This window comes from Mirounga leonina, unplaced genomic scaffold (genome assembly GCF_011800145.1).
Source record: "Mirounga leonina isolate KUSES-001 unplaced genomic scaffold, KU_Mleo_1.0 Mir_129, whole genome shotgun sequence".
Taxonomy (NCBI): domain Eukaryota; kingdom Metazoa; phylum Chordata; class Mammalia; order Carnivora; family Phocidae; genus Mirounga; species Mirounga leonina.
In genome coordinates this window covers 79,833,127-79,860,892 of record NW_023270323.1, presented here as the reverse complement: position 1 = coordinate 79,860,892, position 27,766 = coordinate 79,833,127, and the positions used below count along the sequence as shown (strand labels likewise).

At 48.9% G+C, this 27,766-nt stretch overlaps 1 protein-coding gene across 3 annotated transcripts in view; it reads left to right on the top strand.

Annotated features, from left to right (window-relative positions):
* Positions 1-27,766, top strand: part of LOC118010779 (E3 ubiquitin-protein ligase RNF4) — a 214,019-nt gene that overhangs the window by 171,410 nt on the left and 14,843 nt on the right. For all 3 annotated transcript variants that reach the window (XM_035005443.1, XM_035005445.1, XM_035005444.1), the window contains 6 exons: positions 9,002-9,200; positions 10,191-10,463; positions 12,037-12,319; positions 12,740-12,923; positions 13,814-14,044; positions 16,475-17,306. In XM_035005443.1, coding sequence (XP_034861334.1) covers positions 9,002-9,200; positions 10,191-10,463; positions 12,037-12,319; positions 12,740-12,923; positions 13,814-14,044; positions 16,475-17,306 — 2,002 coding nt within the window. The remainder of the gene's footprint in view (positions 1-9,001; positions 9,201-10,190; positions 10,464-12,036; positions 12,320-12,739; positions 12,924-13,813; positions 14,045-16,474; positions 17,307-27,766) is intronic.

Below are 27,766 nucleotides of genomic sequence, written 5' to 3'. Positions count from 1 at the left end.
GTAGAGAATGTTGTTATAATGCCTTGCTGGTAGAAACTATTCAAGAATCAGTTCCTAAGCATCTTTAAGTAAAGTAGTGAAATTGATTATTACAAAAGACTGTTGGGACACTGCAGTGTCCCCCCCCCCGCCGACATTTGGCCTTTTCTCAGGGCATTATAGGTAGTCCATAAAAGGGTAAAGGAGAAGAAAAATATTCTGGGGGAGTATCATCTGTATATAAAATCTATGTATTTTTTTTTTTTTTTAAGATTTATTTATTTATTTGAGAGAGAGTACATGAGAGGGGGGAGGGTCAGAGGGAGAAGCACGCTCCTCGCCGAGCAGGGAGCCCGATGCGGGACTCGATCCAGGGACTCCAGGATCATGACCTGAGCCAAAGGCAGTCGCTTAACCAACTGAGCCACCCAGGCGCCCCTAAAATCTATGTATTTAATACCTTCTAAACTTTAATTCAGTAGATAGATGTGGAGGATTCATGGGTAGAAAGGCAATTGCAGAGAACAAGCTAGTGAGCTTTTATTTCAGTCACTTTGCTGTTGATGTCAGGACTGTTCACTGATGCATTTATTTTATTTTATTTTTTAAGATTTTATTTATTTTTGCAAGAGAGAGAGAGAGCAGGGGGGAAGAGCAGAGGCAGAAGCAGGCTCCCCGCTGGGCAGGGAGCCCAGTGCTGGACTCGATCCCAGGACCCTGGGATCATGACTTGAACCAAAGGCAGACACTTAACTGACAGAGCCACCCCGGCACCCCACTGATGCATTTAAAATACATTAGCTAGATGCCACATTTATTTAGAAAAATGAGATGCATTTGGCAAAATACTTCATTTGAATCTGGTATAAAAATGTTTGTTTCTCGGGCGCCTGGGTGGCTCAGTTGGTTAAGCGACTGCCTTCGGCTCAGGTCATGATCCTGGAGTCCTGGGATCGAGTCCCGCATCGGGCTCCCGGCTCGGCGGGGAGCCTGCTTCTGCCTCTGACCCTATCCCCTCTCATGCTGTTTCTCTCTCTCTCTCAAATAAATAAATAAATAAAATCTTTAAAAAAAAAAAAAATGTTTGTTTCTCTAGACAAGCTTGCACTGTTACTCGCCAGGTCTTCCAAAATTAGTTTGTGTTACTTGAGTTAGTTTGCCTTAGTTGCATACTGTGAGTACATGGTGTACCTGATGCGTGGTGTGTTCACAGCTCCATAGGAGTTGGTAGAAGCCCCTTCTAGAGAACGCACTCACTTGTCTTCAGTTATGTCAGAGCCGGCTTGTTCAGTGGGATCCCCCACATGTGGCTGGGAGGCACAGCTGGGTGCTGGACGCCGAGGGCAGCTGTGCACGTGGAGCTCGGCTGCTTCCGTGTTTGTGTTCAGGGATTTTTGCTCTGGTGAGGTGGCATTTGTTGCCTTTAGGACTGTATGTCATTGTAGTTCTAATTCTTTTAATTCATACTCTGGCCATTGTGGGTAAATATTTACTACTTAAAATGCTTGGGATGAATAGTATAGAAAAAAATTTTTTTGAACTTAGAATAACTTGAAGACCGTTTTTGTTTTCAAATGTCTTTGTACCAGTGATACATTTAATTTATATGTTGAGATACAAGTTATTTGAAAGTTAAAAATAGTTACAGGAGAGACATACAGTAATGAGATGCTAGACAAAAATTAAAACTGTATGGCAAGGAATTTTATTTGCAAATATTTGGGGATTTCCCAGCTGTCTTTTTGTTACTGATGTCTACTGTAATTCCACTGTGGTCCGAGAGCAGACATTGTGTGACTTTTGTTCTTTTGGATGTGTTCGTGTGCTTGGTGGCCAGAACGGGGTCTGTCTTGGTGAGTGCGCCAGGTGAGCTTGAGAACGTGCGTGTTCGGCTGTTGCTGGATGAAGCAGGCTGTACTCAAACACCATGTGCAGGTGACTGACGGTGCTGCTGAGTCCAGCGATGTCCTTCCTGACCTGCTGCTGGATCTGCCCGCTCCTGACAGAGGGGTGTCGGAGACCCCAGCTTCAACAGCAGACTCTCCTCCTCCTCCTGCAGTCCCGTCAGTTTTTGTCTCACGTAGTTTGGGCACCGTGTTGTTCAGTGTTTACATGTTTAGGATTGTTATGCATTCCTGGGGAATTGACCCTTCCGTCATTATGGAATGCCCTTCTTTATCGCCGATAATCTTCCCTGCTCTGAGGTCTGATGTGTCTGAAATTAATACAGCTGCTCCAGCTTTTCATTAGCACTAGAACCACATCTCTTTTTCCATCTCTTTACTTTTAACTTAAAGGGGTCTTTATACTCCTGGTAGGTTTCTTGTAGACACCTCTAGGTGGGGCGTGGGTTTTTTGGTTTTTTTTTAAGATTTTTATTTATTTGACAGAGAGAGACACAGCGAGAGAGGGAACACAAGCAGGGGGAGTGGGAGAAGGAGAAGCAGGCTTCCTGCGGAGCAGGGAGCCCAATGTGGGGCTCGATCCCAGGACCCTGGGACCATGACCTGAGCCGAAGGCAGACGCTTCACTGACTGAGCCACCCCAGGCGCCCCTTGTTTTTTTTAATATACTCTAATATCAATTTCTGTCTTCATTTTTATATTTAGACTAGCCACATTTAAAGTGATTTTTGATGTGTTTAGGTTAATAATCACCTTTGTTCTGTTTCCTCTTCGTTACCAGAGGCTTCCTTTTTCTGCCTTCTCCACTTTTAATCAAGCGTTTTCTGATTCTGTTTTATCTCCTGTCTTTAGCATATTGCTTATGCTTTAAACAGTTGCATTAGAATATGCATTTTAACTAATCTGAGTCCCCCTTCAGATAACAGTGTTCTGCTTCGTGTTATGTGGGTACCTTTTCACAGAGTGTGACCTTGCTGCTGCTCTTCTCCTGTGTCTGTTCGTTAGTGGCCCCAGTACCTTGTTACTGCTCCTACCGCACATGGTTATCCTGTGGGTCTAGTAGTAGTCAGGAATAAGTCCACGTGACTCGCATTCATTCCTTCCCCATCGCCCTCCCTTTTTTCATGCAGATCCAGGTTTCTGACCTCTGTCGTTTTCCCACTGTCTAAAGAAAACATCCGCACATTTCTTGCAGGGCAGGTCTGCTGGGGAGGAGTTCCCTCAGTGTGTGTTTGTCTGAGGAGGTCTTTATTTCTCCTTCACCTCTGAAGGATAATTGCACTGGATGCAGAATTCTAGGTTGGTGGGGTTTTTTTCTTTCAACACTGTAAACAAATTTCCCTCCACTATTATCTTAGTTGCATGGTTTCTGACCAGATGTCCTCTCTAATTCTTCAGGGCTACCCTCCCCTTCCTCCCCTCTCCCCCCCTTCCCCAAGGCTGCTTTCAAGGTTTTTTGTCTTTGGTTTCCTGCATTTTTTTTATGAAATGCCTAAGTGTAGATTTGGGAGTGTTTTTTACCTTTTGGTATTCTCTGAGCTTCCTGGATCTGTAGTTTGGTGTCTGTCATTAATTTTGGAAAGTTCTCAGCCAATATTCCTTCAAATATTTCTTCTTTCTTTTCTCTTTCTTCTCCTTCTGGTATTCCAATTCCTGTTACTGTCTTTTGAAATTGTCCCATACCTCTTGGATGTTTTGTCCTATTTTGTGTCCGTGGTGGTGGTTTTTTAGTTTTGGCTGTTTTTTTTCTTAAATTCTCATTTCTCTTTGCATTTCAGTTTGAGGAGTTTCTTTTGACATGTCTTGATGCTCACTGATTCTCCCTGCCCCATCCACTGATGATTAGTTCATCAAAAGTGCTCTTTGTTTCTCTTAAAGAGTGTTTTTATCTCTAGCTTTCTTTATTCTTTCTTAGAGAGTCCATCTCACTGCTCACATTACCTGTTTGTTCTTGCACATTGTGTGCTGGTTTTTAAAGATTTTATTTATTCATTTTACAGAGAGAGAGCAAGGGAGAGGCAGAGAGAGAGGGAGAGAGAATCCCAAGCAGCCTCCCTGCTGAGCGTGGAGCCCAACGCGGGGCCCGATCCCACTACCTGGAGATCATGAGCTGAGCTGAAACCAAGAGTCAGATGCTCAACCGACTGAGCTGCCCAGGCGCCCCCCTTGTGTGCTTTTTCAAATGGAGCCCTCATCGTCTTCATCATTTTAAATCCCTGTCTGATGATGCTGAGCCCTTTTATCTTCGTTCCTCTCTTCTGCTGTGATGCTGTCTGCTCACAGCCATCCTGCCTGCCCTGCTCTGCATCCTGAGCCTGTCTTCTCGCCCCTCGCCCCTTGGTCTGTCCAGAGAGCCCCTTTTGCATCAGCCTTCCAGTTAAGCGACTTTGATGTGTCTCACATGCCACTTAAGTTTGACTTTTTAATTCCAGCTGTGATTCTTATTTATAAGCTTTAATTAATTTATTTTTAATGTATATTAGCAACTTTTTGTGTTCTCTTATCACCTTGATCACATTTTCTTTCATCTTTTCTTTCTTTAAGCATTTTACACATAGTTCTCTGTTTGAATGAAACCTTGAGGAATTGACTCTGTTTTTTTGTTGTTGTTGTTGCCCCTGTGAGTGTGTTGTTTCCTTGGATGTACAGTTATTTTTCACGAGGTCATGTTTTGTTCATCTTACTCTGTGAGAGCCACAAAGCCCTAAGTAGGGGCTGAAGTACCAGTGTGGTGCTACCCCACCTGGGACCCTTGAACTCCTCCTGACAGTCTCCAGAGGGACCACGGATCTGCCCCCCATCACTGTGACGATGGTGTGTGCCTCTTGAGGGCAGTCCTCCCTTCCCCACACCTCCACCTGGCCCTGTTTTTCTCACCATGTTCTGATCAGTTCTGTGAAAGATTTCCCTAGCTTTCGCTAGGGCTCAGCACCTTGTTACAAAGGTGTTTGGTGCTGTTTCTCTGGGATCTAGAGTGTCATGTCCCCCTTCCCGGACAGAGCCCAAGCAGAGGGGGACCGCACAGCCTCAGAGGGAAGAGTATACATGAGCTGGCAGGCTGCGCCCCCACCCCCTGCTCCTTCACAGGGCACGTTCCCAGCCACTGACCCGCATGGCCCAGGAGTAGAGGGCCACGACTGCAGGGCCAGGTTCAGAAGCCCAAGGCTTCCAGCTCCAGGTGCTGTGTTTCCACGTGGAAACCAAATTCTGAAGCAGTCATCACGCTAGCAAAGGGCCTAGTAATGAAGGTAGAGAGATGTCTTGAACTCTCCACTGGGAGCATGAGGAGTAGTTGAAAATGGTCACCACATCCTGGCCCTCAGTGCGTTCAGGATGAGTAGAGCCGGCAGAGTGGCTCCCGTGTGGCTCTGGGCCATGTGCCTTTGTCCCCTCCCTCATGGGGTGATTGAGGCCCAACCACTGCAGAAGTGATGAAGTCAGACATGGGGGGCAAGTCTCAGTTCAGGCTGGAATTGGAGGGAGAAGAAAGCTCTGTGGGAAACAGGGACAGAAACAGACCACAGTTGGGGTCACACTGATCTTAAGTCTGTATCTTGTTTTGGAGGCCGTTTCCGTTCTTCTGGCCTGAGAAACAGCAAGACCGAGACAGCCACGGTGCTTTTGCCTCTTTACTGTCTCTGGCAGGAGTATTGAGGAACGTCGGAAGAAACAGAGTAGTCGCTCATCCAGCTTCCCGTTGCGTGGGACGTGCCCGTTGGCAGCCCCCCTCACATGTGCGTGCAATGACTCGGTCTTTTGCCCGCTTGGCTGTGTTTGGCAGCCGTGTTCACGGTGTCCAGGGTGGAGGTGGTGGTGTGCGGTGGAGCCTGGCTCTCCCGGCTGCGGCATAGATGCCGAAGGTGTTCAGAAGGCGTCCATTAGTGTGTATCTGTCTGAGCTCTCCTTTAGAGCAAGACTTTTACTTTCCTGTGAATCACTTCTGTCTCAAAGCGGAGGACCATCCAAAACTTCTATGACGTGAACCTGTGTGGATTGGTGTAGAGTGAAATAAATCTGTTCTAACTCAACAGCATTGTCCACATGTTGAGAGACTAATCCTACGCCTGAATCACTTGTGAGGCGTGGCCCAGAATGGTCTTGTTGACAGAGGCCTGTATTTTCTAAAGGAAGCCCACACCAGTTGAGTCGAGTAGCCATCTTGTGGGAAAGCTTTCACATAAACGCCCCTTGTTTGTTACGGACCCGCTGCTCCCTTGGTCTCTATAGCTGGACCTCCTGTTCTGAGAATGTGGGCTTCTGAGGAAGTGTGTGAAGTGAATTTGAGTTACGTTTTCAGTATCACCGCTTTATAGCTGTGTTCCCTCATCCCTCTAAGCTAAGTCTGTTCAGCCTTTATTGAACGTCCGGTATGTGCCAGGCCCTGTGCTACATGCTGGCAAAATACAAACCAGGGAGCCTTGGTCCCTGTTTTCAGGGCTCTCGCAGTCTAATCAAGTCAGAGCCTGAGAACGCCACGGTGTGCCCTCGGAGCAGCTGGCGCTGCAGAGTAGGGAGGTCACACTGAGGAGGGAGGGCGGCCGACAGAGCCTGTCGGGGGGCTTTGCGGAGGAGGTGACGCCGGGTCGGGCTTGGAGGGGTACGCACAAGCTCTCTGGACGCATGTGGGTGGCGGGTCCCGGCTCTCAGCCAGGCTCCCTGGAGCTGAGGGCAGTCAGCTGGCAGCCGTGAGTTGGGAGGGCCTCGGGAAGCAGCGAGGCGCTTCGGAGCCCGCTGCGCTTCAGCTGTGCGAGGCCCGCGAGGCTGGTTTCTGCCTGCCGGGTGTCTCTGCCCTCAGCGGAAGGTCTCCGACGCTGAGAATCCCTTCTGCTTGTTGTCACTTCCCATCCACTGCTCCGCAGCAGTAGCAGCTCTTCGTTGATCACTACCTTGTGGAAACTGGTGTCTGTAGAAATGCGGTTTTTTGGTGTCCTCACTCTTTGCCCTGCGGCTCCCCTGCCAGAACAACTCGATTAGGCTCCTGCCTCGATCCTGGCCGCACAGACCTCTGTTAGTTCCTGCCTCATAGCCTGCGTGTCCACGCCGTTCTCACCCTCCGCCTCCCTGAGCCCGTTGAGGCCAGCAAGTGTGCTGAGCTGCCCGAGCGGAGTGACCCTGCTTCCTCTCTGCACCCAGGACGGGCGGGGCGGGGTTGCCGTGTGTCTCGGGACCAGCCTTACAAAGTGGTGACGGTCCACCTCAGCCCTCACTGTGCTGCACACTTGAACCCATCGTCCAGTTTAATTCTTAACCACAACCCCTGGAGATACGTATTTCCAATTTACAGATGAGAAAACTAAAGCACAAAAAGATTGAGTAATTTGCCTGAGGTCACACAGCTAGTAAAAGGGGGAGCTAGCGTCCAAACCCGTCAGGCTGTGCGTCCCAAAGGCTGAGAACAGGACTGGTGTTCACGTCCCGCTTTGTCACTGGCCACACCTCCCAGGGACTGTGGCTTCGGTCTCCTGCTCCAGTAGTCCCAGCGATTGTCCTGATGGCCCCGGACCCCCCCTTGCTCCCCTGCCACTGCCTCCCGTCTCTCAGGCCCTGGCTGACTGCTTCCTGTGCTGGCCTCTCCCCTCCAGGCAGAGGCCGGGCAGCGAGGCCTCTGATTCGGGTCCTGCAGCCTGTCTGGCTGTGGTACAGCTGTCCATGGCGCCATCCCCCTTCCTCCCCGACCTCTGCCCCAGCCAGCCTCTTAGGGTTCTGCTCTTGGGAATCCTCCCAAAACTCTCCCAGATGACTTAACAGCACTCGGGGCCCAGTTCTGTGTCCCCAAGGATGAGATTTCCAGGCATTGTTCCCCGCACCAGGCCTGTAGCTTCTCCGGGGGTGAGGGGGGGCAGCACGGGGAGGCCTGTTGCAGTGGGTGCTGCTGGGGAGGGGAAGATGTGTGCCCACATCAACAAGTGCTGGGGACAGCAGAGCCAGGACTCATTGGAGGGAAGGCAGATTTTAAACTAGCAGGCGACCAGTAAGTCTTGAATTATAACTGTGGTAAGTGCTAAGAGGGAAAATTGTGGATTTTAGGTGTGTTGAATGCAAAAGCCCACGTTGGTCTTGGGTGCTGGATGGTGAGGGCAGCGGCAGTGATGACTTCTTTGAGACAGGGACATTTAGGCTGAGGCCCGAAGGATGAATGTAAGTCACCGAGATTATGGACTGAGGTTAGGATGTTCTGGAAACTGGATGCAGCACAAGGAAAGTTCAGGGTCAAGAAGGAGCTTGGATTTGAGGACCAAGGGAAGTCCTGTGTGTCCAGAAGCTTGGGGAACAGGAGGGTCAGGGGTAGGCCAAGCCATGTGAAAGACTTTCAGTTTCATCTTAAGAGTGGTGGGAAGACATCGGTGCATCCCTAAGCAAGGGAGTGACTCACTCTTACTGGCCTTCACAAAAGCTTACTCTGGCTGCTGTGAAGGAAAGGACTGGAAGGAGGCCGGGTATGAGCCGTGGGACCTGTCTGTGCAGGTGGTGGAGGCCGGGGCTGGGGGGTGTGGGCCGAGAGGAGGGAGGGACCAAGGATGCCTAGGGGTGTGCAGGGGGCGGCCAGCAGCTAGTCACTCGATGAATGCGTGGGCCCAGCCACCCTCCCTCGGTGCCTTCAGATAGCAGTCTGCCCCGGCAGGGCCCAGGGGCTGCTTCCAGGCTCCAGTAAAATCCGCAGTTCCTTAGACGTGCACGGCACTCGGCCCAGGTGTGAGACACAGTTTAAGAGCTTTCCATTTTTTGTTAGTGATTCCAGAGTTGACTTTTTAGCAGTGATCTTTAGAATGTCAGATGAGACTAAGCCCTGGGAGCGAGTTGTACGCACACGGGCCACACGTAGACTGTGCCGAGGGAGGAATGCTGTAAGGTGCTGAGTTGTCTCAAGTCTGTTTGGTAGATTCCCTGCAGCAGCAGTGGCTTTGAAAATGTACGCCTGGTTCACGTGTGAGCAATCACACATAGTGTGACAGCCTCGCAAGTCCGTGCTCTGCGAGACGGATTCAGCCTGGGACGCCCGCCCGCAGCAAGCGGGGCCCCACGGGGTTTTCAGTCATGGGTTGTCTTGTCTGTAGTTTAACTACATAGGTAAGCAGAATATGAATTTTGATATGTGATTAGAACATTTTTTTTTGTAGGCTTTACCGCCAGCACCTGTTCAGAATCACACAAATAAGCATCAGGTATTCAATGCATCTCTTCAAGACCATATTTATCCAAGCTGTTTTGGGAATACTCCAGAGTGGAATAGTTCTAAATTTATAAGTCTTTGGGGATCAGAAGTGATGAATGATAAGAACTGGAATCCTGGCACTTTCTTGCCAGATACAATTTCTGGTAAGGAACTTGTTAAAACTTTCTTAAAGGTTTAAAATGACCTGAGCTGGGCGGATTGCTGTCTCTGTTACCGCGGTCCCCCAGTAGAAGCCCTAGGCTAGTCGGGTCCCCCGCCTCCGCCACTCCCGGGAGGCCCCTCGGCCTCATCCCGCTGTCCCAGCCGCCCACGTCCGCCGCCAGCCAAGTCCCACTGCCCGGACGGAGCAAAGCAAGGTGCTGGCACCCTCAGGCTGCTCCCGGCACAGCGGGCTGTCCGGGGCCCTGCGCACAGTGGATCTCCCCAGGCCCCTGTGCTGCTGAGCCTCTTGTCTCCAGGCCTCGGTGTTCGGCCCGTGGTGCTCGGACAACAGCAGCAGCCCCTCAGCCCAGTGTGCAGGGCCCTGCAGCTGTGCCACCGTCCACCTCAGTGCTGGGACTTCTGTGCCTTTTCTGGTGCTGGACTGACCTTACATGGGGTTTGTCCCCTCTCACAAGCTCCCTCCTCCCAGCTCTCGGCTGCCCAGGTACAGCTGTTATTTCAGGCGCAGGGAAAGGTGCACCTGAAGAGGGGCTGGTTGCACCCTTCTCTCTGTCTTCACATGGTTAGAGCCCATGGTGGCCCCACACCTACACCCTGCATGTGCTCAGAAAAGCAGGCTACACTTGACATCTGTGCTTGGAGTGGGTTACTAGCTGTGTGACCTTGGGCAAGTTGCTTAGCCTCTCTGAGCCTCAGTTTCTCTATCTTTAGGACGGGACTAATAGTACCAAGCTCTGAAAGTAGCTTTAAGACAATAAGTAAAATCACTTTGGGAAAGCACCTAGCACGGGATTGGCACATAGTAGGTGCTCAATACATTTTTTTCCTGGAGAAAAACTGGTTGACTAGCATCCTCCCAGTGAAGTCCCAGCTTCGGTAGCAGCCCCAGTGTTAGGAGTTCAGTCAGCTGACGTCCCTTAGGTTTGAGCGACATATTTCTAGAGCCTTACTTCTCCCATTCTTCTCTGAAGGGAGTGACATACTAGGACCAACACTCTCAGAAACGAGACCCGAAGCCCTTCCACCTCCGTCTAGCGGTGAAACGCCTGCAGTTTCCGAGAGCAAGGAGAAAAAAAACGCCGCAAAAAAGAAATGCTTGTATAATTTCCAAGATGCTTTCATGGAAGCGAACAAAGTCGTGATGGCCACGTCGTCAGCCACCTCCTCCGTGTCCTGCACGGCCACCACGGTGCAGTCCAGCAACAGCCAGTTCAAAGTGTCGTCCAAGAGGCCTCCTTCCATAGGTAAGGCCCGCCAGCTGGCGGGAACCCTCGGGGCTGCTCAGCGTGTCTGCCGCTTCCTCCTCAGCATCTCTGTGATCGCCTTGTCCTTGGCATGGCCAGAGGCCTGGTGTGGTAATCAGCGCTGGAGAATGCTCGCACACAGACAGCACGTCCTCTGGGAGTCGGGCCCGAGTTTCACTGCCCCACGAACTTCCCCTGGGGCTTTGCCACGCCGGCTTGCCTTTCTTCTCGGTACCTGTTGCTTTGTGAGAGGAAGAGGTCACTGCTCTCGGGGCACATGGGGGAATCCTTAGTCCTCTGAAAGCAGGGCCCTGGTGGAGAGTGAGCCGATGGGGCTGCTGGCCCGCCTGGGGTGCAGCCCCTGCTGCCACTCGCGTCTGTGGTGTGCAGGGGGTGTGGCTCCCCACGCTGGCATGAGCACGGGGAGCGGGGGTCTGGAAGCAGAGGTCAAAGGCACACAGGAGCTGGCTGTAAGGGCGCTCTCTAGCCAAAGTCAGGACAGTTGGAGCATCGGAAAGAGTAACAGGAGGGACGATAGCACACACAGTCAGGAATCCCCTTGGGTGGGGGCGCCTGGGTGGCTCAGATGGTTAAGCGTCTGCCTTCGGCTCGGGTCGTGATCTCAGGGTCCTGGGATCGAGTCCCGCATCGGGCTCCCTGCTCAGCGGGGAGCCTGCTTCTCTCTCTGCCTCTGCCTCTCTCTCTCTCTCTCTCTCTCTCTCTCTCTGACTCTCATGAATGAATAAATAAAACATTTAAAAAAAAAAAAAAAAAGAATTCCCTGGGTGTTCAGAAAGGAGATGGGGGGTAGGGAAGCTGCTCTGTGATAGACATGCCAGACAGGGCAGGCCACTGTGCAGCCAGCAGGGTGACTGTCAGTCCAGGTGAGCATCCCCAGTGGTCGTTGAGAACAGTGGATATCCGTTTGGGGAACGAGTAGCACCCGCAGGTGACTGGCAGATCACGCCCTGCACACTGATCAGATGTGGCCTCACCGTCATGGGACAGACTCACGTGAGGGGCCTCTCAGGCAATCACGCGGGAAGGATCCAACATACCCTTTGCAGGAGTCATGTCCAAAACGTCTTTACTAACTCTGACATAACGCTGTAAGCCCAGACTGGTGGGCAGCTGTCCTCAGCTGAGGCGATGTCAATGTTGCTGAAGGAAAAAGGGTTAGAAGAGGCCAGGTTGGGGAAAAGCTCCAGAGGCTGTGCGGGGGAGATGGGAGACGGGATGGGGTTGCACGTGGGACGAGAGTGTTACGTGGACGGCACACGTCCCGGATGTGGTTACACAGTGAAGTGTCGTGACCCCAGGGGCTCGTGCTGAGGTGTTTAGGGTGAGTGCAGCCTCCAGATGTTAGGCCAGAAAAGTGTGTGTGTGAGAAATAAACGTGACAAAATGTTAAATAGCTGTGAGTCCAGGTGAGGGGTATATATGGGGGTTCTTTGTACTGTTCCTTCAAAGTTTGTGTAGCTTTGAACATCTTCACGTGAAGAGGTAGAGGAAGCTTTAGTGAAAAACTAATTCAGCTCCACCGTCAGCGACCCTTCTGCGTCCCCGCATGCAGGTGAGGTGTTCCACGGCGTCACCAAGGAGGACCACAGACACGCGGTGCCGGCCGCCCCGAGGAACAGCCCCACGGCCCTGGCGCCGCTTCCCGCCCTCGCCCCTGCCGCGCTCGCCCCGGCCTCCTCGCCTCACCTCGCGAGTCTCGCAGCCCCATCCTTCCCCAACACTGCTGCCCCGTCCCCCGGGTTTGTGGAGCCGCGCAAGAGCTTCTGTCCTGCTCCAGGAGCCCCCCCGCCCCCCACAACCGACGGCTCCATCAGCGCTCCCCCCAGCGTCTGCAGGTGAGCCCGGGCCCCGCTGGTGCTGGAGTCGGGGAGCCACGTGCAGCCCAGCAAGCCAGGGAAGGGCAGAGGCCGCGGGTCGAGGGGAGGACGCTGGTCGCGCCTCTCGTCCTCAGGCCGGGGCCGCCGTGGGCGGGTGCACAGACCACCACCTCGCCACTGGCAGCGCGGGGGGGACGGGGGCTGGGCGTCTCTAAGTTGTGTTTGTTATATGTTGAGTAAAGAACCATACAAGCATTCAGCTGTTTTAAAAAGACAGAGCTTGTTACCTTTGAATTTGCCCGTTTGAAGGCATGACGCGGCGGGAGGGACGGTGGAGAGACTCTCCCTTCCTGCCTGCGCGCCTGCCCACGGCGCCTCCCCCGCGGGCCTCCCAGGGTCGGGTGGCTGCGCGTAACCGGCCCCTGTGTGGTTCTGCAGTGACCCCGACTGTGAGGGCCACCGCTGCGAGAACGGCGTGTATGACCCACAGCAGGACGACGGGGACGAGAGCGCCGACGAGGACAGCTGTTCTGAGCACAGCTCCAGCACGTCTACCTCCACCAACCAGAAGGAGGGCAAGTACTGTGACTGCTGCTACTGCGAGTTCTTCGGGCACGGCGGGGTAAGTGCCCGGGGGCAGCGGGGGGCCCTCCAGGCCGCGGCACAGGCAGCGCCCGCGGTGCACCTTACGGGGTGTCGAGCTAAAAATCAAGGTGTGGTCTTGTACTTACCCTAAAGAAATAATGGAAAATATCTGCCCGGAGATCTCCCTGCAAGGATTTCGTGACTGCAGGTTTGCATTTGTTTGTGAGCTGGGGGGCCTCCTGAATAGCCAGCCGTGGGAATCGCTGGGTCCAGGCCGTGCACGGCCATGCGGTGGGGAGCTCGCTGCGCGGCGTGCACCATGGGACTCCTAACGGTCGGTCCGTAGGAGCAGACGGCGGCCATGGTGCCCCGGGGTGGGCGGGGGGGGGTTGGGGAATGGGGCTGGTCGTTGCTCTTTCTCTACTTTTGTTCTGTCTGCATTTGCTAGACGTGTGCACACCCGTGTCCAGTGTCAGGAAGAAATGTTGGCAGTGGGGTTGAGGGCAGTTTTCTTTTTCCCTTTCGGCACTGAACAAGAAACCCACGAAGGGATGGAAAGATTGTACAAACGCACTTATTGACACGAAAAGATAATCACACTATAATATATACAGAGTAGATGTATGTGTGATTTTTTTTTTGGTTTAAAAACGTCCATCTGTGTACATAGTTGTACATGTTTTACCATAGTTTTCGTGAACATGTAAAGGTTGAGGGCTCGGTGCCAGAACTAATCTTCGGGTCCCTCTGGGACAGGCTTTCCTTGTTGCTGCCACTTGTTTGTTTTCCTTATTTTTCACCATGAACGTGTGTTACCAGAGTAATAAGAAAACTTTCATCTTTAGAGATAGGTTCTGAAATTTGCAATATTCAGCATCATTAAAACTTGAAGCTTCATTCAGCCATGCTCTCCTTTAACTGCCTTAGCCTCCAGCTGCGCCGACAAGTAGAAATTACGCAGAGATGAGGGAGAAGCTTCGTTTGCGGCTGACCAAGAGGAAAGAAGAGCAGCCTAAAAAGGCGGACCAGCTCTCGGACAGAGAGAGTGTCGTTGACCATCGAAGGGTGGAAGACTTGCTACAGTTCATAAACAGCTCAGAGACCAAGCCCGTGAGCAGCACTCGAGCCGCCAAGCGAGCCAGACACAAGCAGAGGAAGGTAAACCGTGTGCCGGCGCAGTCCTGCCCGAGGGCGGCCTGCGGAGCCGGGCTGGCTGCGGCGGGCCTCGGGGCCCCTGACCGTCTCCGTCTCTGCAGCCTGAGCCAGAGCTGGTCAGAAGCCCCAGGTTGTGTTTTCAGGACTCAGCTTTCCCTTTTGTGTCATGGGTTCGTTGATGGATCTAAAACAAGCCTTTGGGTCCCTGTGCCCCACGTGGGTGGGCCACAGCAGACCTCTGTCTGGAAGAAGAGCTTCTCTCCCAGGGAGGTTGAGGACGGGGCCCCTGGCAGTGAGGGAATAGAAGGGGGTCACTGTGGGCTTTTGGAGACTGTGGGTAAAGAAGTTACTTCGACACGAGGCTGGGACAGGGCCTTTGCCTCAGCGACATCTTTAGGACAGACTATGTCTGTCCCCCGCTCCTTGTCCCCCGACTGGCAAAGGAGAGTCAGGCAGAGCCACCCCAGAAGAGGGCAGGCACGCGCACTGGTGTGAAGGGTCAAAGAGTAAGATGGACAGCCATTGTGGGCTGCACGGAAGTAAGCATCTACCAAGACTAGGCAGCGTGGCCCAGCGGCGGATGTAGCACGCAGAGGCTGTCCGCCAGCAGGTGAGACACGGCGCTCTTCAAGTTACGGCTCCAGGTGAGGGGACGGAGAGTGTCTGCTCCACGGAGGGCCTCAGCGCCCGGGGCTGCGCTGTGCTGTGGCCATCCTGCTTTTAGCTTCCTAAAGAGCCAGGCCACGGCGGGCAGATCCGGGCTGTGCACAGAGGGGAACCTGCAGGGGTGACAGGGGCTCTGACGGCAGGACAGGGAAGAGGCGAGGCCCCTGCGAGGCCCAGCAGAGACAGAGCGGGAGGACACTCCCAGAGCAGGCAGGGGACGGTGCCTCCACCTTTAGCTGCTTGCGACGTGGAGAGTGTTGTGATTGGATCACCCGCCAGGAGCCCTGCATGTACCTCATGGTCCTAATCGTGGGCTTTGAGGAGATAGGGGTCTGCCCAGCCCCACTGGAGTGGGGCAGTGAGAACTGTTCTCCATTCGGGTGTTAGGTCAGGGCCCACTCACCCCGTGTGCTCGGTAACCTGCACCCCGTCTTCGTAGAGCGTCTGGTTGATGGGCTGGTTGTTGAAAGGAAGGCACCACATACCTGCTTGTGGGTTCCCTGTAGCTTCTGTTCTGGGGCGGGTTTGCTCCCGGCCTGTGCTGTGGGAGACACTCTGCTCACTAGACACTGGACACAGGGGCCACGCCAGGAGTCTTCCTCCAAGGCTTCGCTTCGAACACACGGAACAAGGATTTTGAATAAGTTTTACTTGAATTGTTAAGTTAAATTTTTAAAACATCTGCCATTAAATTTTTAACATAATTTTATATTTAAGTTCTTCAAAATGACACTTGTTTTTTTAAAATATTGTTTACTGAATGTTATGAAAAATAATTAAAACCTGGAAGGACTTCTGTTTTTTTAATTGTATTTTGTTTTATTTTTGGAAGGACTTCTAAATTTAGCAAAATGTACTTGCCAAAGTCTTTTACTGGAGGAGCTCAGGGATGCAAAGAGTCAGGCAACTCTTTACAGCCTTCACTTGTTTTCTAAGCAAAAAGAATAGTTTCCGTGGAGGCTCCTGGACTAGGCATCACCAGTGAAGTCCAGTCTTCACTTGGACTGAAATTAACTTCGTGCCAAGCTGGAGGGCAGAAGTAGCCAGTACCTGTTTGCTGTGTGATGTGGAACGTATCAGAATATGCCACTTGCTCTGTCACGCTGGTGAAAGTATGTTGGGAGTTTGGTTTGTCTGCTGGGCTGGAAAAAAGGCATTTCAGGGTTTGAGTACACACTTTTGAAGTGTCTTGTCGATGTGTGCGTGAAGACCCCAGCCTCGCCTGGAGAGGTGGCGCGCCGGCAACTGGCTGGTCGTGTCATCCGGCCACCACACACACGGGAGGCTAGCACAGCAGCTGCTCTGACCTTGCTTTATTTTATTTATTTTTTTAAGCAGGCTCCACGCCCAGCGCGGAGCCTAGTGCGGGGCTTGAGCCTCACGACTGTGAGATTGAGACCTGAGCCGAGATCAAGAGTCGGATGCTGAACTGGCTGAGCCACCCCAGCGCCCCTGACCTTGTTTTAAAGAAGTACTTAGTCGCTAGGACAAAGGCTATAAGGAAGATTCTGTTAAGCACTGCCCCTCCCCCCCGCCACAACCAATAAAGTAATAAGTATATACCTTAGTAGAAAGATTAAATCTAATAGTCGTCTCGGAGAGTGAAATAATTTGGGTCAGGTGTGTTTTAAGCTGTTTGGCTTATTATAACCTGTTTCAGGGTTTGTGTTCTTATTATATGATTTGTTTTTATTTACTTATTTTTTTAATGTCTTAATGAAGAACACTTACTGTTGTCTTACGTTGCTTCTTCTTTTCGCATCACAGCTGGAGGAGAAAGCTCGCCTGGAAGCAGAGGCCAGGGCCCGGGAGCACCTGCACCTCCGTGAGGAGCAGAGACGACAGGAGGAGGAGGAGGAGTTTCAGCGACTTCAAGAGCTTCAGAAGCTGAGGGCCGTGAAAAAGAAGAAGAAGGAGAGGCCAAGTAAAGACTGTCCCAAGTTGGACATGCTTGCTAGAGACTTCCAGGCAGCAGCAGAGTCTGTACCTAACTCTGAAAACATGCACAATGGCTCACTAGAGCAAATGGAAGAACCAGAAACCTCATCTCACTCTCCTTCCAGACATGGGGACCACACGGAACCCAGGCCAGGGCCGGGGGCTGACGGGGATGCTGCCGGCCCCATGGACGCCAGAGACTCCAAGCTCCTCCTCCCCAAGGAGGTCAGTGGGAAGCGGCAGGAGCCGCTGTCTTTTCTCCTTGACATAATGCATCACCACAAGGAGGGGAATGGCAAGCAGAAGCTCAAACAGACCAGCAAGGGCAGCAGCGAGCTGGTGAGGAAGCCGGCCGAGCCCCCCAAAGCCTCAGAGGGCCAGCCCAGACCCCGGCCCCAGACTGAGTCGAAGGCGAAAGTGCTTGACTTCACTTCCCTGGTGGAGCACAAAAGGGAGGACAGAAAAGTGAACAGTAACAACAATAACAAAAAGCAGCTGAACCACGTCAAGGAAGAAAGGTTGAATCCGGCCCCCCCAGAGCCTGCCTCCCCCAGCGAGCACCCTCAGGACAGCAAGCTGGTGCTGGCGGACTCTCCGCAGCCTAAGGGCAAGAGCAAGAAAAATAGGAAGAAGAAAGGAGACCGAGTCAGCAGTTCAATCGGTAAATAGAGAGCAGCGGGGAGTGTGGCCGGTGCCCCGTCACCCCGGGTGCCGCCTGGCCTCTCCTGGCTTTGGGCTGCTTGGAGCTTTACCGCAGCAGGGGGACGCACATAGCCGTTGTCGCTCCGTGTTGTTTGGAATAATGACTGTGCAAAGAATTCCTCTGCGGCTCGCTCCGATTCCCCAGACTCAGTGTGTGCCGTGTCTGCTCTCTCTTTCTCTTTCTCCCTCTTTTATTGTTTTTCTGAGCCAAAGGAGAGTAATTTCAGACATGAAGCCCCTTTGCCCTTAAATATTTCACCGTATATTTCCTCAAAACAAGGATACTCTTAGAAAACCACAAATACAGTTATCAGAATTAAGAAATTAATACTGATACAGTAGCACGATCTTAATTATAGACCTTACTGCTGTTTCTCCAGTTATCCCTTTAATTTCCTTTATAGAAAGAAAAAAAAAGTTACTGTTTTTCCTGACACAGGATCCAGTCCAGGTCCCATGTCATATCTCCTTAATTTCCTTTAATGAGTCGGTTCCTCAGTTTCTCATGACCTTGACATTTTTAAAGAGTCAGTCCATTTATTTTTCTTAGAATAATTTATTATTTGGAATAATTTCAGTTTGGTTTTGTGTGCCATTTCTTGATGATCAGATTCAGAGTATGTGTTTTGGGAATTGGTGCCGTGGAAGTGGTGGGTCCTTGCTGGTGCCCTCCGTGTGGAGCACAGAGTCTGGTGACGGGGACTCAGCCTCCCCTTCGCTCTCGGAAGTGGGAGTGTCTGGTGGGGATGTGGGTCTCCTGCTGCTGGTAACATCCACTGGCAAGTCTTGCCTGAAATGGTTGTTCCTAAGTTGTTTGCCACGTTGTGATTTTTCTAACATTATTATTCGTTGTCCAGTTCTTATTTGGTGCTTTCTGGGAGGTGCTTTCCTTCCCCCCACCCCATGTAGGGCTTTCATTCGTTCAGTTATTTAGATCAGGGTGGGTTCGTAGAGCCTTACTTTGTACTATAGACCATAGTCCTTTACTAACACTACTTATTTTGGTCCTCTGGCTGTCCCAGATGCAGTCCGTGCCCCCTCAGGTGGTCCCTCGACCCCATTACTCTTGGGGCACTTGCTTACTTTCCTGCACAGTGAGATGTTCTGGGCTTATCTTGTACTTTCCTTGTCTCAGCCCTGAAGCTGTCCTTTTCCAGGGAGCCCTGGTTCTCCGGGTGCTGCTGCTGCGTGGTTGCTGCTAGACCCTTCCCGCTGACACAGCCGGGAGTGGGGCCGGGGGGGGGGGGGGCGCGGCGCATACGCAGCCCCCACGAGCATCTCGTGGAGTTTCTGTTCACACCGATGGCTTCGGTGGCGCTCCCCCTCGCCTCCCCACCTGCACAGCGCTGTGCGCAGTGTTTGACTACAACGGAATGCACGAAAAGTGGGTTCAGAATTGCTCACCCCCGCCCCGCAGTGAAAAGTGTCCGGCTGAGGGCACGCGGGCTGGGCCTGGAGCGCAGCGGCGGGGAGGTGCCGGGAGGGGCGCCCGCACAGTCTGGTGCGGCTGCCGCTCCAGGCGCCTTTGTTGCTGTTCCGTTCCCTCCGGCTTGGTTTCCCCACCCCCGAGCCTCGTTCTCCCTTTCCCACCTCACTTCCGCCCACTCCCTGTAGGTAACGGCTCGGTTTCTTTCTTCTCTTTTTCACACAGAAGGTAACTTCTGGAGATCTTTTTTTTTTTTTTAAGATTTTCTTTATTTATTTGAGAGAGTGAGAATGAGAGAGAGCATATGAGAGGGGGGAGAGTCAGAGGGAGAAGCAGGCTCCCCGCTGAGCAGGGAGCCCGATGCGGGACTCGATCCCGGGACTCCAGGATCATGACCTGAGCCGAAGGCAGTCGCCCAACCGACTGAGCCACCCAGGCGCCCTCTAGAGATCTTCTTTTGCTTTTTGATTGCCCCTCCTGCCAACTGAACATGTCCGGGAAAGCACCGAGCGTGATGGGTTCACAGAGCTCCTCCTCGCTGTGCTGCAGCCCTGAGTCCGGCTGGGGCTTGTGGTTGTCCGCGGGGCTGCCCTGGGAGCTGTTTCTTGCCAGGGACTCCCAAGAAGGCGGGCGTGGACAGTCTCATCAGGCTGGTAACTTGAGCCAAGACAGGAGGTGGTGTCAGTCCCCAGGGTAGCTTTCATGTGCATTTTCTCTAATTGCAGTGAGGTCATATTTTTAAGTACTGTTTGTCTCTTTTTTGTGAAATTTCTATTCACATTTTTTTCTTGTTTTTAAATTAGGTTTTTGGTCTTTTTCCTTGCATTTTTAAGAGTCTTTCTTATAGTAGGAATATTAATTGGCCTTCTACCTGCATCACAGGCTGCAGATACATACTCCTTTGGACTGTGTCTATGATGCTTTCCAGCCATGCAGAAGTTTTCTTTTTCAGTTTTAGATAGTCATTTCATTGATCTTTTAGCGCCTCTGGATTTTAAAGTGGTCGGAAAGCGTTACTCTGACGCTAAGGTGGAAGAGGAGTGTGCCTGGGCCTTCCAGGATTTGTATGGTCCCACCTTTCTCATTTAGCCCCTGATACATTTGGAGATTTTTTGTGGGTATCATGTGAGCCATGGGTCCGGTATTATCTCTTCTTAAGGGGTTAGCCCACTGGCCCAGCACCAGTTACTAAAAACTCATCTTGCCCCGTGATTCAGGGTGCCTCCTTTGTGCTAAACTAAATTTCCCTGTGTCCTTGATCTACTCAGGAATTTCTGTTCTTTTCCTCCTTGCTTCTTCCTGAGCCCATGCTGCACTGAGTTAGTTACTTCAGGTGCCCCGTGTATTTCAGCGAGGTCTCACCTCCCAGCTGTTTTCCATTGTCGTCCCAGCTGTTCTTGCATGTCTGTGCTTCTGTACGAACTTGAGTGCCCGCGTGCTAGAGCCATAGCTCCAGTGTCTCTGTTGGGGTTGCATTACATTTACAAATTAATTTAGGGAGAATTGGTATCTTTATGTTGATTGTCCTTTCCAGAAATAGGAGTGTTTCTCCATTTGTTCAAGTTTACTTTTGTGACTTTTAGGAATGTTTTAAATTTTCTCTCATAAAAAAGAGAGAAATGGAAATTGGTCTATTTGGTATTTCTGTTTCTAATGAGGTTAATTTTAGTAAACTATATTTCCATGGTAAATTATTCTTTTAGCTAGATTTTCCAACTTACTTACATAGATGTCTTGAAACTACATAATTTTTAAAAATGTATTTTTCAATGGCTATTTTCTTTTTTTTAACGTTTTTTTAATTTAAGTTCTGTCAATTAACATATAATGTATTATTGGTTTCAGAGGTACAGGCCTATGATTCATCAGTCTTATATAATACCCAGTGCTCATTGCATCACATGGCTTTCCTCTCTTCCCCTATGATTCTCTGTTTGTTTCTTATATTCCACATGTCAGTGAGATCATATGATAATTGTTTTTCTCTGATTGACTTACTTCGCTTAGCATAATATCCTCTAATTCCATCCACATCATTCAAATGGCAAGATTTCTTTTTTTGATGGCTGTGTAATATTGTATATATATACACCACATCTTCTTTATCCATTCATTTGTCAATGGACATCTATTGTGGACATTACTGCTATACACATTGCGGTGCAGGTGCCCCTTCAGATCACTATATTTTTATCTTTGGGGTAAATACCCAGTAGTGCAATTGCTGGGTCGTAGGGCAGCTCTATTTTTAACCTTTTGAGGAACCTCCATACTGTTTTCCAGAGTGGCTGCACCAGCTTGCATTCCCACCAACAGTGTAGGAGGGTTCCCCTTTCTCCACATCCTCGCCAACATCTGTCATTTCCTGACTTGTTAACTTTTAGCCATTCTGACCGGTGTGAGGTGGTATCTCATTGTGGCTTTGATTTGTATTTCCCTGATGCCGAGCGACGTTGAGCACTTTTTCATGTGTCTGTTGGCTGGATTTCTTCTTTGGAGAAATGTCTGTTCATGTCTTCTGCCCATTTCTTTTGTGCCGGTACCATACTGTCTTGATGGATTTGTTCTTTGGGCATTGAATTTGATAAGTTCTTCATAGATTTTGGATACTGGCCCTTTATCTGATATGTTATTTGCAAATATCTTCTCCCATTCTGTTGTTTGTCTTTGGTTTTGTTGACTGTTTCCTTTGCTGTGCAAAACCTGTTTATCTTAATGAAGTCCCAGTAGTTTGTTTTTGCCTTTGTTTCCCTTGCCTTTGGTGATATGTCTAGGAAGAAGTTGCTGCGGCTGAGGTCGAAGAGGTTGCTGCCTGTGTTCTCTATGATTTTGATGGACTCCTGTCTCACATTGAGGTCTTTCAGCCATTTGGAGTCTATTTTTGTGTGTGGTGTAAGGAAGTGGTCCAGTTTCATTCTTCTGCATGTGGCTGTCCAATTTTCCCAACACCATTTGTGGAAGAGACTGTCTTTTTTCCATTGGACATTCTTTCCTGCTTTGTCAAAGATTAGTTGACCATAGAGTTGAGGGTCCATTTCTGGGCTCTCTATTCTGTTCCATTGATCTATGTGTCTGTTTTTGTGCCAGTACCATACTGTCTTGATGATGACAGCTTTGTAATAGAGCCTGAAGTCCAGAATTGTGATGCCGCCAGCTTTGGCTTTCTTTTTCAACATTCCTCTGGCTATTTGGGGTCTTTTCTGGTTCCATACAAATTTTAGGATTATTTGCTCCAGTTCTGTGAAAAAGTGGATGGTATTTTGATAAGGATTGCCTTGAATGTGTAGTTTGCTCTAGGTAGCATAGATATTTTACAGTATTCTTCCAATCCATGAGCATGGAATGTTTTTCCATTTCTTTGTGTCTTCCTCAATTTCTTTCATGAGTGTTCTATAGTTTTCTGAGTACAGCTCCTTTGCCTCTTTGGTTTAGCTTTATTCCTAGGTAACTTATGGTTTTGGGTGCAATTGTAAATGGGATCGACTCCTTAATTTCACTTTCTTCTGCCTCATTGTTAGTGTATGGGATGCAGCTGATTTCTGTGCATTGACTTTATATCCTCCCACTTTGTTGAATTCCTGTATGAGTTTCTAGCAGTTTTGGGGTGGAGACTTTTGGGTTTTCCACACAGAGTATATCATCTGCAAAGTGTGAGAGTTTGACTTCTTTGCCAATTCAGATGCCTTTTATTTCTTTTTTTTATCTGATTGCTGAGGCTAGGACTTCTAGTAGTATGTTGAACAATAATGGTGAGAGTGGACATCGCTGCTGTGTTCCTGACCTTAGGGGAAAAGCTCTCAGTTTTTCCCCACTGAGAATGATACTCAGTGTGGGCATTTCATATATGGCATTTATGATATTGAGGTATGTTCCCTCTATCCCACACCATGAAGAGTTTTAATCAAAAAAGGATCCTGTCCTTAGTCAAATGCTTTTCCTGTATCTCTTGAGAGGATCATATGGTTCTTGTCCTTTTATATATGTAGTATATCGCATTGATTGGTGTGCAGATGTTGAGCCAACCTTGCAGCCCAGGAATAAATACCACTTGGTCGTGGTGAATAATCTTTTTAATGTACTGTTGGATCCTATTGGCTAGATTTTGGGGAGAATTTTTGCATCCATGTTCATCAGGGATATTGGTCTGTAATTCTCCTTTTTGGTGGGGTCTTTGTCCCGTTTTGGGATCAAGGTAATGCTGGCCTCATAGAAAGAGTTTGGAAGTTTTCCTTCCATTTCTGTTTTTTGGAACAGTTTCAGAAGAATAGGTATTAATTCTTCTTTAAATGTTTGGTAGAATTCCCCTGGGAAGCCATCTGACCCTGGGCTCTTGTTTGTTGGGAGATTTTTGATGACTGCTTCAATTTCCTTGCTGGTTACAGATCTGTTCAGGTTTTCTCCTTCTTCCTGTTTCAGTTTTGGTAGCTTATTCATCTCTAGGAATGCATTCATTTCTTTCAGATTGCCTAATTTGTTGGCATATAGTTGCCTATAATATGCCCTTATAATTGTTTATATTTCTTGTGATCTCTCCTCTTTCATTCATGATTTTATCTATTTGGGTCCTTTCTCTTTTCTTTTTGATAAGTCTGGCCAGGGGTTTATTGATCTTATTATACTCTTTCAGAGAACCAGCTCCTAGTTTTGTTGATCTGTTCTGCTATTCTTTTGGTTTCTATTTCATTGATTTCTGCTCTAATCTTTATTATTTCTCTTCTCCTGCCTGGTTTAGGCTTTATTTGCTGTTCTTTTTCCAGCTCTTTTAGGTGTAAGGTTAGGTTGTGTGTATTTGAGACCTTTCTCATTTCTTGAGAAAGGCTTGTATTGCATATACTTCCTTCTTAGGACCTCCTTTGCTGCATCCCAAAGATTTTGAACAGTTGTGTTTTCATTTTCATTTGTTGCCATGAATTTTTTAAATCTTTAATTTCCTGGTTGACCCATCCATTCTTTAGTAGGATGCTCTTTAGCCTCCATGTATTTGAGTTCTTCCCAAATTTCCTCTTGTGATTGAATTCCAATTACAAAGCATTGTGGTCCGAAAATATGCAGGAAACAATCCCAGTATTTGGTACCGGTTGAGACCTGATTTGTGACCCAGGATGTGATCCATTCTGGATAATGTTCCTTGTGCACTTGAGAAGAATGTGTATTCTGTTGCTTTGGGATGGAATGTTCTGAATATATCTGTGATGTCTGTCTGGTCCAGTGTGTCATTTAAAGCCTTTATTTCCTTGTTGATCTTTTGCTTAGATGATCTGTCCATTGCAGTGAGAGGGGTGTTACAAGTCCCCTACTATTATTGTATTATTGTTGATGTGTTTCTTTGATTTTGTTATGAATTGGCTATATAATTGGCTGCTCCCATGTTAGGGGCATAAATATTTACAATTGTTAGATCTTCCTGTTGGATAGACCCTTTAATTATTATATAGTGTCCTTCCTCATCTCTGATTATAGTCTTTGGTTTAAAATTTGATTTGTCTGATATAAGGATTGCCACCCCAGCTTTCTTTTGATGTCCATTTGCATGATAAATGGCTTTCCACCCCCTCACTTTAAATCTAGAGGTGTCTTTCAGTCTAAAATGAGTTTCTTGCAGACAACGTATTGATGGGTCTTGTTTTTTGTTTGTTTTTTTTTTAATCCAATCTGATACCCTGTGTCTTTTGATTTGGACATTTAGCCCATTTACGTGCAGAGTAATTATTGAAAGATACAAATTTAGTACCATTGTATTACCTGTAAAGTGACTGATAATTTATATTGTCTCTGTTCCTTTCTGGTCTGTGTTACTCTGGGTCTCTCTCTTTGCTTAGAGGACCCCTTTTAATATTTCTTGTAGGGCTGGTTTGGTGATCACAAATTCTTTTAATTTCTGTTTGTCCTGGAAGCTTTTTATCATTCTTTCTATTTTGAATGACATCCTAGCTATTATAGGTCAGGGTGTTGGCCTACTTTTAATGATATTGAGAGGGGAGTTCTCTGTGCCTCCTGGATTTTGATGCCTGTTTCCTTCCCCACATTAGGGAAGTTCTCCACTATAATTTGCTCCAATATGCCTTCTGCCCACCCCCCTTTCCTCTTCTTCTGGGATCCCAGTTATTCTACTATTGTTTTGCTTTATGGTGTCACTTATCTCTCGAATTCTCCCCCTCGTGATCCAGTAGTTGTTTGTCTCTCTTTTTTGCAGCTTCTTTATTCTCCATCATTTGATCTTCTATATCACTAATTCTCTCTTCTGCCTAATTTATTCTAGCAGTTAGAGCCTCCATTTTTTTTTTTTTTTAAGATTTTTTTTTTTATTTGAGAGAGAATGAGAGAGAGCACATGAGAGGGGGGAGGGCCAGAGGGAGAAGCAGACTCCCCGCCGAGCAGGGAGGCTGATGCAGGACTCAGTCCAGGGACTCCAGGATCATGACCTGAGCCGAAGGCAGTCGCTTAACCAACTGAGCCACCCAGGCGCCCTAGAACCCCCATTTTTTATTGCATCTCATTAATAGCCTTTTTGATTTTGACTTGGTTAGATTTTAGTTCTTTTATTTCTCCAGAAAGGGATTCTCTAATGTCTTCTATGCTTTTTTCAAGCTCAGCTAGCATCTTTATAATCGTTATTCTGTACTCTAGTTCCAACGTCTTATGTTCGTACTGATTAAGTCCCTGGCAGTCAGTACTGCCTCTCATTCTCTTTTTTTGAGGTAAGTGTTTCCATCTTATTCTGTCCAGAGAAGAATAGATGAACAAGAGAACAAAGTACTAAAATGGCAACAGTGACCCCAGAGAACCATACACTAAACAAGTCAGACCCGAAACTGAAACACGAAAAGAAAAAAAGAGAATATAATCAGAGAGGTGAGCAGAATAGAGCAATACACTGGATTCTGTATGTATTTTGGTCTGTTTTTTAGAAAACTAGATCCCAAAATTGTAAAGAGAGAAAAACTTATGTATGTATAACAGTAAAGTCAAATACAATGAAAGAATAGAATGTAACTGTAAAAATGGAAATTAAGAGACGGGAAAAACAAAAGAAAAACAAACAAAAAAGGGATATAAACGGATTAACAGAACAGAGCAGTATACTGTCTCCTGAGTGTATTTTGGTCAATTAGAAAAAACTACGTCTCAAAATTGTAAAGAAAGAAAACCTTTTTATACAAAAATAAAGTTAAATATATTGAAAGGATAGAATGTAACTGTAAAGATGAATATTTTAAAAGACTTTAACAACAACAACAAAAAAACCCATCCCCCAAAAAACAACAACAAAGAGAATACGATCAGACAGGTGAATAAAGCAGAACCATTCCCTAAGATTTTAGGTGTATTTTGGTCTGTTAGAAGAAACTGCATCCCTAAATTGTAAAGAAAGAAGAACTTAACATACATACAAAAGTAAGATTCAGTACAATGAAGGGATAGAGTGTAACTGTAAAAATGAAAATTAAAAAAGATTTTATTTTTAAAGATTTTATTTATTTATTTGACAGAGATAGCGAGAGCAGGAACACAAGCAGGGGGAGCCTGCTTCTCCCTCTCCCACTCCCCCTGCTTGTGTTCCCTCTCTCGCTGTGTCTCTCTCTGTCAAATAAATAAAATCTTTAAAAAATTTAAAAAGAGTTGATAAAAAAATCGGTTGAAAAAGGAAAGAAAAAATTTTTTTAAAGATTTTTATTTATTTGTCAGAGAGAAAGCGCATGAGTGAGCACAAGCAGAGGGAGCAGCAGGCAGAGGAAGAAGCAGGCTCCCCGCTTAGCAAGGAGCCCGACATGGGGCTCAATCCAGGACTCTGGGATCATGACCTGAGTGAAGGCAGACGCTTAACCAACTGAGCCACATAGGCATCCCAAGAAAGAAAAAAAAATTTTTTTTTTTAAAGTTGAAAGACTAAAGAATCATGGTAAAAAAGCCATGGATTCTCTGTGCAGTATTCCCCTAGCACTAGAGTTCTCCCGTTGTCACTGATCGGTAAACTTGGTCTTGGCTGGCTGTTCTCGCTGATCTTCTGGGGGAGGGGCCTGTTGCCATGGTTCCCAAATGTCTTTGCCGGAGGCGGAATTGACCCACCCTTGCCGGTCCAGGCTAAGTCATCTGCTTGGGTTTGCTCTCGGGAGCTTTTGTTCTCTGCAAGCTTTCCATGCAGCTTTGGAGGCAGAGAGTGAAAATGGCGGCCTCCCAATCTCCACCCCGGAGGAGCCGAGAAGTCGGGGCCCCGCTCCTCAGTGCGCCCCCAGAGAAAAGCAGTCAGTCACTCCCGTCTCCCCCGTCTCCGGCCGCATTCCGTGCTCACCCGGCCGGTGACCGCACGTTTCTGTCTCTGGCTCACGACCCCATGTGGAGTCTCCAAACCCAGCAGATCCCTGAGGTGCGCTCCCACGCTGCTCCTCCCGGGGAGGAAGGGGAGTCTCCCCGGATCTGCCGCTTGTTGGGTCCCTGATGGAGCAGGGGCCCGACGGTGCCGCGGATCACGGTTTATGGCAACCCCGAGCTGAGAGCCCGCGCCTCGGCTCGGTTTCTGCAGCCAGCGTCCCTGCTCCGACACCTGGGAGCTCTGCCGCACTCAGGCACCCCCGGTCTTTCTGTGACCCCGAGGGTCCTGAGACCACACTGTCCCACGAGGGTTCCACCCCCCGCTTAGCCACCAGAGTGACGTCCCGCAGCGGAGCAGACTTCTAAAAGTTCTGACTTTGTGTTCCGCAGCTCTATCACTTGCCAGAAGCAGCCGACAGAGGCCCTGTCCCCCACCGTCTGTCCTCCCGAATATCGCCTCGGATTCACTTCTCCGCACGTCCTACCTTCCAGAAAGTGGTCGCTTTTCTGTTCAGAGAGTTGTTGCTACTCTTTTCTTTGATCTCCTGTTGAGTTTGTAGGTGTTCAGAATGGTTTGATCCCTATCCAGCTGAATTCCTGGGACCAGACAAAATTTAGGTCTCCTACTCCTCTGCCATCTTGCTCCTCCTCCTCCCCCCCATTTCTTATTTTGTGTATTTGTG